Raw genomic sequence first — 16,629 nt, 5'->3', positions numbered from 1 at the left:
GGAAAAGAAACAGAGTGTGGAATTATACCGAAAGTGGAAAATGCAGATCAGGAAGGAAGATTTCTTTGATAACTCAAGAGGCAGTACCTTACTTTTTGAAGCTAGATCAGGGTGCCTTAGAACACGCAGCTACGAAAAGAAACTTAACAATGGAGATGACGCATGTGCTGTTGTGGTAACTCCAGTGAAACAATTGCTCATATTATACTCGAATGTAATGGTATCCATCCGGAAGTTGGTGCAGGCGCAATCACTGTTCCTGAAGCTCTGGGGTTTAGAGATAACAGTGGCCGGGTGAATAAACCGGCGGTGGAGACTAGCAAAAAAACGACTGAAAGATTGGTGGCTTAAAAGCAGAGAAGTGACATAATGTTAGTAATGTAGGAACAAAATTTAATAAATAGAATGATGGTTTAGTTAACCATTCTAAGTCAATAATTAAGATATAGGGAGAAAAATGAGCATGATAGCTACTGCTACCACCCAGTTTCAAACGGGACGCTCCTATATTCCATCCATCCATCCATCCATGGCAGCGCCCATGATAAAACAGTCTATATGTGGGCTGAGGAAGAAGAAAAAGAGAAGAACGCTCGGTCACCCAGCTAATGCTTTTGCTCAATATTTGGTTCAGCAGCGTTGAACCCTCGAAATTTTTTTCCTTACCGTATAAGGGGAAAAAAAAAAAAAAAGCGTGAGGGCTGCTGTGTGCTTAAGCTCTAGTATGATAGTAACAACTTCGCGATGCAGCACGAATCATTATGTTATATGGCCTTGTGTCGTAATGAAGATCTGAAAACATAACTGTGGACAAGGACTGGAGTTTATTTACAAAACACATTTTCACAAAACTTTCTGTAGAAAATTTCTTTCTACACAGGCCTATGAAATACGTTGATCTACACTCTGCACATTGTAAACAAGCACCAAGACAACAGATACACACGCCATGCATGCGACACATGAGGAAGCTTTGGACAAGTCACGATTTTCTAGATTGTTATATGCTGCTGACCTGCAGCATTTTCCAGCAGCCACCCTACAAGCGCCACCGAGCACTGTTTTTATACAGCTGTCCGACCATTCATGTAGCAGCATGGGTTAACATTCAGAGTGAATGCTCTGCCCGAAGCACTATCAGTTCGGTATTTCAATCGAATTGGCATCAAGTGCAGCTCCTAAGAGATTCCGAGGAATGCGAAAGAAAAAGGAATAAATTGTACCTTTCAAAGTATACGTGGAACAATTGGATAAATCTTGCAATCGATGATCAAGCATAATCAATGGCAGCGAGTGAAGCCCAACCAGTGATTAATCAGTGTCTGTGCAGAGGTAGTGGAATAACTCTAGGCAATTTACAACCACCCATTTTGATTAATGCACCACATAGGCGATTGTGTGTCTCAAGAGCGTGGGGGCAAAATGGCACAAGCTTGATTTTAGGGCCTCAAGAGAAGCATTTGCCAAGAGCGCCTGCTTGCACTGACTCAAGCTTCTTGCTGCCACCAGCTGGCTAAAAGCAAACCACAAATCTCATTCTTGCATGATGGATGGGCAACGCATACCGATCACATGCCTTGCTCAGAGACCCCACGGAATTCCTGTTACCATTATCCATAATCACTGTCTACAGTAACTGCAGAACAATATGCACATGGTCATATCTCATAATTCTGGAAGGCAGCAGCAAGCTTGGGCCTTCTTTTCATACTTTGTTTAGAGACAGATATTGCCTAAATAAAAGCACACAGGTGATACCACTGCTTTGTCGCAACAGCTGTAACCTCCAAACCTACCTGCTGCCCAAATACCATGTAGTCTGCATGGGCGAAAAAATCGGGCACTGCTGAAAATGTGCCATTTGAGCATAACCATTGTTCCTGGGGAGTTGGTAATCAACCGTGGCAGATAGCTAAAAATGTGAGAGTATATTTTGCAGGAAAACTTAACCTCATAACTTTGCTCTATTAAGAGATCTCTAAACTACCCCCAAATTGCATTCAAGTTATAGTGAGGTAGAACTGTAAAATCAATCAAAGCAATGAAAACTTCCATAAAAGGGTTAATACATGGGATGGGCATGCTAAGGAAACTCCAAGTAAACTCTCAACAACCAACATTACAGACTGACAAAGTTCTCATTTCACAGCACTGATCAGCACGATGCTCTGCAGCTTTATTTTTCAGTTCTTGAATTAGGAATTCTTTGTGCCACGGCAGTACAAGCGAACGCTTGTGCAATCTTTTATTCTAGTAAATATTACTCGTCTAGGCTCTTGCCCAAGTTGTAGTTCCGTATACCAATTGGCTCTGAGCTACTCTCCTTGCTTCCTTGCATACATAACCACATGCTGCTTGCACATCACTGTGTTGCTGGCACCCATGAAAAATGCTCTGCCCTCCCCAATTCCTGATGGCCTACTGCGCAAAGAATGGAAGCCTGCTTCCATTCTTCAATTCAAAAAGCCTGTTTCTTCAAATACTAAGGCATAGCAGAGAAGCCTTGGCTACAATTAGCTGTTTACAGAGTAGAAGCTTGATGGAACAAGCACTTCAAAACACTGAAGCATGTTTTACTTTGATGAGCGAAAACATAAAGGTTTGATACAAGCAACACCCAATGATAAACCTACTTTCCCATAACATGCTGCTGCTGCTCACAATTTTTTTTCACACACACCTTTCTGCATGGCCATACACTTTTGTTTGCGCTTGTTTGTCACAGGAACAGGAGTGGCCATTTTATTTGAAAATGAGCGCTAGCTCTAGCCTGCTTCAACTCCTAGAGCTATGTTACGTGCCATTAACTCTAGTTTTAACCAATTTTACTCAGCAGTGAAGACATCAGTGCTAAGGCGAAGGCACGCAATTTACTAAACTGCATCCTCATGGTTTCCACATTTTGATTTCGAAACTAACCCAACTTTAATCCCAGCTACAGTGTTGCATGCTTCTACTTCCAAGCATAGCAAATGAGGATTATCTTCGTTCATACTTCAGGAAAAAAAAAGAAAAAAAAAAAAACAAAAAAAACTAGTGATAAGTATAACTTCAATGGTTTTTACTTCCAACCTTTCACAATAAGTAAACAGATGGAGCAGAAAAGGATGTGCAGTTGCACTCTGATTTGATTGTAAATTGAAAAGAGAGGAGGTTGCAGGGGGGAGGTTGCATTGCTTTGTGTTGTTACTAAGAAAAATATGAGCAACTGGTGTCAATATGAAAGTAATAAGTTTCTCCTAGCCCAAATTCTTCCTGGCATGGAAGTCTTTCATTCTCTGGAAAGAAGTGGCAGCAAAGGATAACAGAACCAAAGGCCCAGCTATGCTCAGAAATTTGGTTTCACCTTGCTGAAAATATGAACTGCAGTAAAGCACTTTATCCATTAAACTTTCATAACGGCTGCTGTTGGGCTAGTTTGGTTCATATTTTGAAAAGCCACAAAGAATTGCACATCAAATACACAGTATAGAATTGCACCAACAAAACACACACTTCCGTCTGCTTACTGCATGATGCCTAGTTTGTAATTCTTCTAGGCTTTTCACTCTGGTCCAAGTAGGTGAAATTCAAGCGACCAGCTCCACATCATTCATACTGTGTACATAGCAGCAAAAAAGAAAGCTGTATATTGTAAGAAGACATTTGTCCAAAGCTTCCTCAATGCACGATGCATCAATTGCCACAGCTATATGAACAAGTGGTATTCAAATTGGCACACATGCTCGCAACTGTACATAACTGCACTGAAGTGATGAAATTAGAATGCATGAGCTTGAATTAAGTTTTTTCCCCCTCTGACAGTTGCATGGAAGACAGCTGCAAGAGCATCAGCTCACAATTTGTTTCCTTGCGTTTAGCAGGTGTCTGTTACAAAATGTTCTAGCAACTTTCTTTCTTCCCTGTAAGACCTCACAGACAAAAATAGAACAGATAAAACAAAAAAGTACTCAAAACTTGCAAAGGTTTAAATCCCCCTTTGAGGTGAAATTTCGTGCACACACTTCTTCATACATGCAAATATATGGATGACAGGTGACAAGCGTGAATACTTACAAAACAATACTATGTAAAATCATGTGTAATTATCTCTCCCCCTCAATCTTTTCTAATAGATATATGTGTATGTGTGTGTATATATTAATATATATATTACACACACAAGCACATATATATATATATATATATATACACAAAGACACACATATTCATATACATTTCATTTCAACATATGTTACACTCGATTAGCCTCGACTGCAACATTAGCACTCTTGCTTTGTTTTTGCACGTCACAATTGTTACACCATTATGTCTTTCTCAGCATGTCAAGCAAAGCATCACTAACTATGTTATTTGTGCGTGTGTAAATTAGCAGCAAAATTTGGCTGTAGCTACGCCGTAAAGCCGAGCACATTACCATGGTCAAGGCCCCACTCTAGAACCTGCAGGTAGAGTTTTCTCATCCTGAGAGCTGTAAGACTACCTCACCTATCCTGCTTGTCATTGAACAACTTACCAGAGTGTGTCTTGAACAATGTCACTCAATCTGGGTAAACAAGTGACGCAAACTTATTTTCTGGCCAACATACATGACAAAATCACTTCCGGCAGCATAACACTGATGTGAAAGCAACTGAAATAAATCGCACATGTGTCTAATGATGACAGCACTTCACACCCGACAAACATAATACCTGAATCAGATGGGAAACTTCTGCGTCACTTTCACTGTGTGCACTCCACCTAGTATTGGTGGCGTGATACCAGGCAAATAATGTGCTTCATTTTAAATTGATGTCAGTGATGATGACAAACAAGACAGACATGCGCTCATAAATTTGAGCCTTCTCACAGATCTTTGAACTAAATGATCTATGCTTGAGCGAAGTTTGTTGCCTCCTGCACTTTCAGGCCAACACCTTCTGCAACAAAAACAACTAAAGGTTCTGCATAGCCTGTGTCAAATAACACTAATGCCGAATGATGCTTCCTCAAAGTGCACGTTGCCTTTCCCACCTGACAGGGGTATATGATGATTAGCATATTTGTTTCTAAAGATAAAGTTTCCACTTATCCAACAGAAATGCATATGATTCTGTGCCACATGCCAGAAAAACAGCGATCAAGAATCAGCTGAACAATGAACAATCAGAATTCCTGGAACAGTTAGAGTCTGTCAGCCATGATTGCAATATTTTTAACAAACCTCTGGGGGAGTCACTGTCAGAGCCACTTATCTCTGTCGCTGCTACAGGATGTCTGACAAACCAAGTACACTAGAACCCCGATTATATGACTTTTAGCGAACAGACATGAAACTGTTGAACAACTGGAAATCAGTTATGGCACACAGTCATGTGATCGACACATCTGCAATTTTGGTTGTCAAAATGAACAATTTTTCCTCTTGTGCAATAAATATAGCACTATTTTCATCCCATAAGCATGTCTACTAAAATTGCGCTGACAGAAGGCATTCTGGTGCTCGCCAGAAGGGCCATTATAGTTCACCATGAATATAATAGCCTAACAACAAAATGAAGCTATGGACCAGCCTACAGTGATGGCGAATATCGGGTACAGCCTAGCAACTTGCCATTTTAGCAGGTTCCAATTAGCCCCACTGTGCATTTCCCTTGCTTCCGTTTGTGTGGTTCTCCATTATGGCAAAACTGCGCACTTGTCACATATCGTTCACTCTTTGTGCAGTGAACCTTCCTCACGCACAATGCAGCCTTTTGAAAGGGAACTGCCCTGCTACAGCATCACACTGGACCATCACACTGCCCAGGATACTGAAAAGACTATATTTTGGAGTGGTTCTGCTTCGATCCTACCAAAACTTAAGCAATAATAGAAATGCGAAAAAGTCATGGCTGCGCTGTTCACACCTCAAAAGCATTGCTTTTATCCAGTTTTTCATGAATAAATTTACCACGATGACACAACCTATTTACCATGACTCATCAGCTTTTACCAGTTCAACTCACAATTTGAACTCTAGAAATTCAAACATTTTTTTCGGCACCTAGAAATTCGATCTGAGGAGCTTTTACTATACGTGAAATTCCCCACAGTTATATGTGTGGGAATATCTTTGTGCTCAAGTTCATTTTTGTAACGAGTGTGGAATTCCCTCGTGCACAACATCTCACCTACAACCCGAAATGCTCCGACAGACCCACTACAATGTGTGCATGCAGTTCATTTGTCTAGTGGCTCATGGAAATTATTTTCATGGAACCACACACTTCCCTTTCCATATGGCTAGATTAATATATGAATATAAGAAGCTAATGATTGGTTGCACCACAAACACCTCCACAGTAGGCTATTTCTCTGTGTTCAAATGATCATTATTGCTGTGGCAAACCTTTACAGTACCAAGTTCAATTGGGTACAAAATGCTCAGAGAGAAATGCGAACAGAACTTTTGCACCTTTAGCAAACAGCAAATGGCGCATCAATGCACATTCTACACAAAAGTACAGATGGTTTGGAATGCTTCTGCTACAGGAGGGGGATTCAGGTACAGTGGCTTGCATGAAGTTATCACTTCGATGCGCATGGTGGTTGCAATGTGCTTAACCTTTTAGCCCCTTTTTTTCTCGATCCTTCCACCCCCCTATCTTCTGCATGTGGCAGCGCCAGTGGCCAAGCAGATGTCAATTGAGAGGCTTTCATCCCACTTGCTTTGTGATTTCCAGCATGGCCATCAATAAGACAATATGATGGCAGCTAATTACGTTTTCTATCAGCCTGTTCTCCGCACAGCTCCACTGATCCCCGTATGGCTCGGGGTATGTACAATCTGCATTGTATAATCCCTACAGGTCATATGAAGGTTTACAGTGCATAAGTAACAATGGCTATCATGAGCCGCACACATATAATTCTTACATTTTGTCTATACTTTAAGTGAACGATTACATCAGAGCACAATTCATTGTAAAACACAGGTGGCTGTATTAAATGGGGATAAACAATCGGGGTACCACAACACAGCATCTCCGTGAAACAAATAAATAATACCCACACAAAAAGAATCCCTAACAGGAACAAAAGGATGGAAGACAGAAGATGATTATTCAAAGCATAACCATAAATAAAGCAATGGAAATAAAGCCTCTGTCTGCTGACCAACATTCCACAAAAAAAGTATCTATTATGCAACCAAAAAGGAAAATAAAAATAAAATGACTGCTGACATGCTGTAATCATGGGCAATAGAACGTGTATGCACAAGCGCCTGTCCTGCTACCTACTGCAAGTGAATCAAAGCGTGGGTGGTGTCTTGAATAAAAAGAGCGACATGGATTCTGGTGTGTTACATGTAAAAACTTCTACTGTCAAAACGGGCCTCTGACAATGTGCATCTGCATCAAGAAAACACTTAATTTGCGCTTCTCCACACTCTCGCAGTTAAAAGCATAATATACACAACTTGATTATTCTGTGACTAAAAAGAAAAAGGAAAATAAAGAAATAAAATGATTGCTGACATGCTGTAATCATGGGCAATAGAATGTGTATGCCTCTCCAAAATTTTTGGAGCGGCACCTGTTCTGTTGTCCTGAAGAACAGTGACATACATTTTGCTGCATTACATCTTAAAAACTTAAAACGTGTTTCTGATAATGTGTGCCTGTGCCAAGAAAACACTTAATTCGCGGCTCTCCACACCCTTGCAGTTAAAAACATAATATACACAACTACATTATTCTGAGACTAAAAAGAAAAAAGAAAATAAAGAAGTAAAATGATTGCTGACATGCTGTAACATTGGGCAATAGAACATATGTCTCTCCAAAATTTTGGAGTGGTGAATGTTCTGCTGCTTATGTTTTCCTGAAGAACAGTGATATGCATTTTGCTGCATTACATGTAAAAACGTGTCTCTGATAATGTGCGCCTGTACCAAGAAAACACTTAATTCGCGGCTCTCTACACTCTTGCAGTTAATAACATATTATACACAACTTATTCTGCGACTAAAAAGAAAAAGGAAAATAAAGCAATAAAATGATTACTGACATGCTGTAACACTGGGCAATAGAACATATATGTCTCTGGAAAATTTTTCAGTGGTGCCCGTTCTGCTGCCTATGTTTTCCTGAAGAACAGTGATAAGCATTTTGCTGCATTACATGTAAAAACGTGTCTCTGATAATGTGTGTCTGTACCAAGAAAACAATTTGTGGCTCTCCACACTCTTGCAGTTAAAAACATATTATACACAATTTATTCTGCGACTAAAAAGAAAAAGGAAAATAAGCAATAAAATGACTGCTGACATGCTGTAACATTGGGCAATAGAACATATATGTCTCTCCAAAATTTTGGAGTGGTGCCTGTTCTGCTGCCTATGTTTTCCTGAAGAACAGTGATATGCATTTTGCTGCATTATATGTAAAAACGTGTCTCTGTTAATGTGCGCCTGTACCAAGAAAACACTTAATTCGCGGCTCTCTACACTCTTGCAGTTAATAACCTATTATACACAACTTATTCTGCGACTAAAAATAAAAAGGAAAATAAATCAATAAAATAATAGCTGACATCCTGTAACATTGGGCAATAGAACATACATGTCTCTCCAAAATTATGGAGTGGTGCCTGTTCTGCTGCCTATGTTTTCCTGAAGAACAGTGATATGCATTTTGCTGCATTACATGTAAAAACGTGTCTCTGATAATGTGCGCCTGTACCAAGAAAAGACTTAATTCGCGGCTCTCTACACTCTTGCAGTTAATAACATATTATACACAACTTATTCTACGACTAAAAAGAAAAAGGAAAATAAAACAATAAAATGATTGCTGACATGCTGTAACATTGGGCAATAGAACATATATATCTCTCCAAAAATTTGGAGTGGTGCCTGTTCTGCTGCCTATGTTTTCCTGATGAACAGCGATAAGCATTTTGCTGCATTACATTTAAAAACGTCTGATATTGTGCGCCTGTATCAAGAAAATACTTAATTTGCGGCTCTTCGCACTCTTGCAGTTAAAAACATATTATACACAACTTATTCTGTGACTAAAAATAAAAAGGAAAATAAAGCAATAAAATGATTGCTGACATGCTGTAACATTGGGCAATAGAACATATATGTCTCTCCAAAATTTTGGAGTGGTGCCTGTTCTGCTGCCTATGTTTTCCTGAAGAACAGTGATAAGCATTTTGCTGCATTACATGTAAAACGGTCTCTGATAATGTGCGCCTGTACCAAGAAAACACTTAATTTGCGGCTCTCCACACTCTTGCAGTTAAAAACATATTATACACAACTTATTCTGCGACTAAAAATAAAAAGGAAAATAAAGCAATAAAATGATTGCTGACATGCTGTAACATTGGGCAATAGAACATATATGTCTCTCCAAAAATTTGGAGTGGTGCCTGTTCTGCTGCCTATGTTTTCCTGATGAACAGCGATAAGCATTTTGCTGCATTATATGTAAAAACGTCTGATATTGTGCGCCTGTATCAAGAAAACACTTAATTTGCGGCTCTTCACACTCTTGCAGTTAAAAACATATTATACACAACTTATTCTGAGACTACAAAGAAAAAGGAAAATAAAGCAATAAAATGATTGCTGACATGCTGAAACATTGGGCAATAGAACATATATGTCTCTCCAAAATTTTGGAGTGGTGCCTGTTCTGCTGCCTATGTTTTCCTGAAGAACAGTGATATGCATTTTGCTGCATTACATGTAAAAACGTGTCTCTGATAATGTGCGCCTGTACCAAGAAAAGACTTAATTCGCGGCTCTCTACACTCTTGCAGTTAATAACATATTATACACAACTTATTCTACGACTAAAAAGAAAAGGAAAAATAAAGCAATAAAATGATTGCTGACATGCTGTAACATTGGGCAATAGAACATATATGTCTCTCCAAAAATTTGGAGTGGTGCCTGTTCTGCTGCCTATGTTTTCCTGATGAACAGCGATAAGCATTTTGCTGCATTACATGTAAAAACGTCTGATATTGTGCGCCTGTATCAAGAAAACACTTAATTTGCGGCTCTTCACACTCTTGCAGTTAAAAACATATTATACACAACTTATTCTGCGACTAAAAAGAAAAAGGAAAATAAAGCAATAAAATGATTGCTGACATGCTGTAACATTGGGCAATAGAACATATATGTCTCTCCAAAACTTTGGAGTGGTGCTTGTTCTGCTGCCTATGTTTTCTTGAAGAACAGTGATAAGCATTTTGCTGCATTACATGTAAAAACGTGCCGCTGATAATGTGCGCCTGTACCAAGAAAACACTTGATTTGCGGCTCTCCACACTCTTGCAGTTAAACACATATTATACACAACTTATTCTGCGACTAAAAAGAAAAAGGAAAATAGAGCAATAAAATGATTGCTGACATGCTGTAATCATAGGCAATAGAACATATATGCCTCTCTAAAATTTTGGAGTGGTGCCTGTTCTGCTGCCTATGTTTTCCTGAAGAGCAGTGACATGCATTTTGCTGCATTACATGTAAAAACGTCTGATATTGTGCGCCTGTACCAAGAAAACACTTAATTCGTGGCTCTCCACACTCTTGCAGTTAAAAACATATTATACACAACTTATTCTGCGACTAAAAAGAAAAAGGAAAATAAAGCAATAAAATGATTACTGACATGCAGTAAAATTGGGCAATAGAACATATATGTCTCTCCAAAATTTTGGAGTGGTGCCTGTTCTGCTGTCTATGTTTTCCTGAAGAACAGTGACATGCATTTTGCTGCATTACATGCAAAAACGTCTCTAATAATGTGCGCCTGTACCAAGAAAACACTTAATTCGCGGCTCTCCACACTCTTGCAGTTAAAAACATTATACACAACTTAATTATTCTGCGACTAAAAAGAAAAAGGAAAAAAAAAATTAAAATGATTGCTGACATGCTGTAATCATGGGCAATAGAACATATATGTCTCTCCAAAATTTTGGAGTGGTGCCTGTTCTCTGCCTATGTTTTCCTGAAAAACAGTGACATGCATTTTGCTGCATTACATGTTAAAACGTGTCTCTGATAATGTGCGCCTGTACCAAGAAAACACTTAAATTTGCGCCTCTCTCCTCACTCTTGCACTTAAAAACATAATATATATACACAACTAAAATTAATCTCTAAAACGTAAAATAAAACAAATGTTTAAGAAGCTGCTATGATGTCAGAAGGCTTGCAAACTAGCTTGGCAAAAGATGGAAATATCTTCAGTACCCACAGTGCCATGAAAGTATGTTTCAAGAGATAAAGACGACAGAAGAAAACAGCTGAAAGATCAGGTTCTGGACAAAGTTACCTACCCTGCACTCAATATAGAAATTGTAAGCCATTATGACAAAGAAAATGGCTGTTGTCTCCTCTACACTGAAAGGAAGTCTCAACGCAGTGTAAGAAAACATAGGCACTAGCTCTGTACATTCCCTGTTCACCGTCATATGAACATACCAAAAATGCAAATGGTAGCTCACTGAGAGAAAAAAAAAAAAAAAAAAAAAAAAAAAAAAAAAAAAAAAAAAAAAAAAGAGAGAAAAAAAAAAAAAAAACACGCATGACCTCTTGTGGCACTTTCATGGCAAATTCAAGAAGTGTTGAAAGAGACATTCACAATTGACTGTGTTTAGGGAGCTTCACATTTAGAAACAAAATCTGCTGTTTAAATGGCAGAAAAAAAAAAAGACACTAAATTTGGAAAAAGCCATTAAATAGAATTCAAATTAAACATGCAATTTGCCAAGGGTAGGAAAAAGCCATTTTGTTAGTCTACCTTCCTTTCTGCCATAAATCAGTGGCCACCGAGGACCACCTACAACAACCAAGTTACTGTTTGGCATTTGGTGAATGGAATGACGAGCAAGCGTTTACAGACAGTTTCTCAGTGAAAATATATCAGAGATTCAGATGCTCAAAAATTTTGAATTAAGGTCTTTCAGCTGTGATGCCAAACACCCCCCAAAAAATCCTTAAAATGGCAATGTAACATGGTGCTCAGTGCTTTGGTAACATTCAGGGAGCACTTTCGGCAGCCACCATCGTTTAGCTATGTGTGCCTCTGCCTTTAATCTGCTTTCCATCACACACAGCAAGACTGTGCTGGCGTTTCATTCCATAGCATCGCAAAATGAGTAAACGATGATATTCTGTGCGTTGAATGTGCTCTGCAGCCCTCTCTGGTATGTGGGCTTAGGAAAGCACCTTTCCCACTACAATGGGACAGAAGTCAGGTGTTGGAAGATGGAGAGTCAGTAGCACGTAAGGAGACGTCGTTGCTGCTGCTGCTGTCTGGGAGATCGTGGGCCGAGACACTGTAAGGGGATGCCACATGGGGGCATGAATGGTAGTGGTGGCAGGGTCCTGTGGGAGGATAGTTGATGCCCATGGCCTTGCGGATTGCCTCCACACTCACTATGCTTCCTGGCTTCGCCTGCATCAGCGGAAAAGAAAACTTCATACACCACTTATCCCTATACACTCCCGGTGCAGTCAAGTGCCAAGAACTGGGCATGCAGTCCTGCCCATTAAGACCATGTTGTTAATCCTGTTTGTAATGGCACGAAGCAGAATGCTGTAATACTAGAATGCAACCAGACTTAAAACAGTGTGAAACATCCGAGAGAAAGAAAGCTACAAGGATGCTGCGCTAAGCAGTGCGCAGAAGTGAGCAGCTCATACAGCAGCAATTAACAGGCAAATGGGCACGTTAAATGTTACCTTTGAAGAAGGAAGTATATTACGGTCGAAAAAAGAAGGAAAAATGTCAATGTTTAACGATCACGCCCAGAGACAAGAATGTAAGTGGAAGCTTAGTTCTAAATACTTGGTTTTCATGCTCTAGTTGAATGAATGCTATGTTGAACGAGAAGACTGTGCATGTGGGCTCCACATGCTGAAGACAATAACAGAACGTTGCAGAAGCCAGAATATGACACTTTTGCACAGTTTTGGGTAAAAAAAAAAAATCAGCTTACATTTATCAATGTTTTTTGATTTCGACCGAATGCCTAAACTTCTATGTGTACTGAATTTTCGAGGAGTTGTTCTGAATGTTTGACATAAATAATAACAATACATCCAGGAATTGACAATATTGCCTTCAATACTCGGGTCTCAGTGAGAAATCAGTCTTATGGTAAAAACCGTAGAATTAAGGTCTTTTGACTATGTATCTTGGAATAATTTATTTGCAAAAATAAACAGTTCACAAAAGTTTAGAGACACCATGCTGCAGTTTGCAAAGTGCAGCCAAATGCCTAGCCATTACAACCAATAATAAAAAAAGCTTGCTTTAAGGTACATGTAAGTGACCATATTGTGTGCAGCCTTCATGTACGCTCAGCATGCAGCTTCTTACGCCTTCCTAGAATCAAAATCAATGTGAGGCTCGATTCCAGCTGGCTGACAATGAGGATACAAAGTGGAACTCTCTTCATCAGGTCATGGTGAAAAGTATTGCAACTGCGAATGCCAGACACGAAGACATCACATAACAGTGTGCCTCGTGTCCAACGAGGCACACTGTTATGTGACGTCTTTGTGTACGTTTAGCTTTACAGAAGACTTTTCAAGGTAAACCTCTGCTGGCACTGAAGTAACAGAAATCTTTCATGCTAATTTGCTGGCCTATGAAAGTGCTATCTAAGAGAACTGGAAAGGAGGCACCGTTCAAAATGTGATCAGTGTTGATTGTCAGTTAACCCACGGGGCCATAGAGTGCACCCCCTCTTATCACCTCTACATTTATTGCAATCTATGCAACTTTCTAGTTAGTACTTGAATGTGCAGGGCAATAATTAAGACATTCCCAGATTTTACAACTTTTTTTGAGCAAACAATTGATAGGATAAGCCACGTCAAATGCTGCCAGCTATAGTAAGAGCCAGCCATCAGAAAGTGTGGATGTATGCAAGCTGTACCAGACTGCAACTGTGGATTAAATATATATTTTTTTTATTTCCTTTCAATTGTCTGCTATTCTGTTAACAGTCTAGTCACACGACTTTTCATTAGCCAGCTTGCTTCAGCACAGAGTATAATGGAAGAGTGACTTAGCCGTACACCCTTTTCCTGTTGTAAGCGAAGTCCTTAATTAGCGTGAGCAATGCAAGTTACGTAAATACAGGAAAAAAAAAAAAAACAATTGGGACAGGCAGTTATTTTCTTAGTTGTGCTACCTGGTCAAGAAAATGTGCATGCATGCACAAACTGTTTAGTCCATTTCTCTAAGCATATAATATATGCTCTACAGCATACTCTTGCCCAAGACCATTGCACAGGCTGGCAGTATTTCTAGAATGTGCACATTTAAAATAGGAATGATTTCCACAATTCTTTGGGTGTCTATATGACAAGCTGTGGTATTTTGATACTACTATTGCCTTGAATTATGACACTTTGCCAGGAATTTTTCACATCCATGAAAAAACTTGACCACTTGCATTGTGAAACTAACAGATCATATTTCATAAGGTTTGAATATACTACAAAGAAATGCATCAAAAACTTTTTTTATGAAAACAAAGTAGCATGTGAAAGGGTTAAATGAAGTTTTTAGGCTTGTCCTGACATGGTATCATGAATTTTGCATCGCCAGAGTAATGAGTTCCCAATTATGAACTGTCAGCAAACAAGCACCTCTCAAGAAACTGCAGGTTTTACACGACAATGAGGAGCCCTAAACATTAAATTAGAAAGTGCTCATGATGCATTCTGCCGTTCATACCAATAATAAGAAGAAGAATCGATGCAATCAGTGCAGCTATATGCGAAGCTTTCCTAGTTGTCAACCAGGTAAGCACTTCAGAGAGAATTAACTTACGTGAGAGGCCAGCTCAGAAAGTGTCTTTGCAATCTTTTCCGCTAAAATGAGAAAGCAGACAAGAAAAAAAATTAACTCAAGAGAACAATTAACCCAATGGTTATGATCAAAGAATATACTACCTTTTCTAATGCTTTAAGAACAACCACTAATGTGGTGATGGTCAAAATCCTAGGCATTGAAATAAAAATACTAATGTCTAATTCAAGAGCACACAAACATTTCAATTCAGTACACTTCATTATATACCTGAGCAACAAACTGCACATTTCATTTTGATAGCATATTGTCATGGTGTTGGCGACTGGGGCTAGGTTAACAGAGCCGGTACAGGTGGAATTACACGGTCCAAGTTTTAGGTACATCCTGCGAGTCCGGAGTCGATTCACTTCAACGTCGTTTTCACTCCGAGCACCCCCTGGCATTCCTCCCTCCTTAAGCGTAACGCACACAGTCACACGTGCACACAAGCGGACAAAAGCAACCCCTCCCTCCAAAAAGAAGTTTGTAGATGCAGTTTGTCAGTCACCGTGCAAAGTACGGCTTCAATTGTAAGACATGAACTGTCTCTGGACGAGGTAGCCGATGGCCTGTGTGCTCAGATCCATCCGGGAGCGCCTCGTAATTGACGTTGCTGATGTGCCGCATGATTTTATATGGTCTGAAGTAGCGGCAAATTAGCTTGTCTGACAGACCACCTCTCAGGCAGAAAGTTGAGAGGCTCCGAGAAAGACACTTAGGTATGGTGGCTGGCTGACCTTCTAAATAATCAATCAGTGCTCATAACTCTGGATCACCACGCTGCTGATGAGACATATCTGAAGCATCAACAGCTCCGAGGAAACTGCCAGCGGCATCTGTGTCTGGTGAAGCGAGCTCGACAGGCGCACGGGAGAGCATGTCAGCATCTTCATGCTTATGTCCGGACTTATAAACAATAGTGAGATCGAACTCCTGTAAGCGAAGGCTCCATCGCGCCAGGCGGCCGCATGGGTCACGCAGGTTTGCCAGCCAACACAAGGGATGGTGGTCAGTGACCACTTTAAATAGGCGACCATAAAGATAGGGGCAAAATTTCGCAGCAGCCCAAATAATGGCGAGGCATTCCTTTTCAGTAGTTGAATAGTTCGTCCCGGCGCGGGATAAAGTACGGCTGGCATAGGTGATGACTCGTTCAACACCCTCTTGACGTTGCACGAGAACCGCCCCAAGGCCAATGTTACTGGCGTCAGTGTGCATTTCTGTCTCCCTCTGCTCATCGAAATGAGCTAAAACAGGCGGCGATTGGAGACAGCGATGCAGCTCGGCAAAAGCAGCTTCTTGCTCTTGAGTCCAAACAAAAGGGGTGTCTCCCCGGGTGAGCCAAGCTAGCGGTTCAGCGAGATCAGCGAAGTTATCGATAAAACGCGGTAGTAAGTTACTAATGGCGTTTTCTCAGATTTCACAAGCCGAGAAATCGGCGAACAGCTTTCTTGTCACGTGGAATCGGAAATTCCGCAACAGCAGCAATCTTGTCAGGGTTGGGCTTCACGCCGGCGGCGCTGACGCCATGGCCGAGAAATTTAAGCTCTAGGTAGCCAAATTTGGCACTGTTTTCAGACACGTTTTTGCAATAGATACCGTCGTGCCTGGTTAATATGACCTCCATTAATATGGATGACTCGAATTATGGACAATTTTTCAGGGGACACAACTTTTTTAATGCAAAGAGCCCGTTGAGGTCCATGCAATTTTGTTGCATTATGGGCAGTAAAAGAGCAAAATTTCTACTGCCCCACTCAGA

General features: G+C 40.1%; 1 protein-coding gene across 2 annotated transcripts in view; it reads right to left on the bottom strand.

Moving 5' to 3' along the window:
• Positions 1-801: 801 nt before the first annotated feature.
• Positions 802-16,629, bottom strand: part of LOC146205679 (bromodomain-containing protein 7-like) — a 134,667-nt gene continuing 118,839 nt past the window's right edge. For both annotated transcript variants that reach the window (XM_084590342.1, XM_084590343.1), the window contains exons 14-15: positions 14,847-14,887; positions 802-12,455 (exon numbers count right to left, since the gene is read on the bottom strand). In XM_084590342.1, the coding sequence (XP_084446468.1) occupies positions 12,252-12,455; positions 14,847-14,887 (245 nt within the window). In that variant the 3' untranslated portion in view covers positions 802-12,251. The remainder of the gene's footprint in view (positions 12,456-14,846; positions 14,888-16,629) is intronic.

This window comes from Amblyomma maculatum, chromosome 1 (genome assembly GCF_055883805.1).
Source record: "Amblyomma maculatum isolate TAMU_Amacu chromosome 1, ASM5588380v1, whole genome shotgun sequence".
Lineage (NCBI taxonomy): Eukaryota > Metazoa > Arthropoda > Arachnida > Ixodida > Ixodidae > Amblyomma > Amblyomma maculatum.
This window is presented reverse-complemented; position numbering and strand designations above follow the sequence as displayed.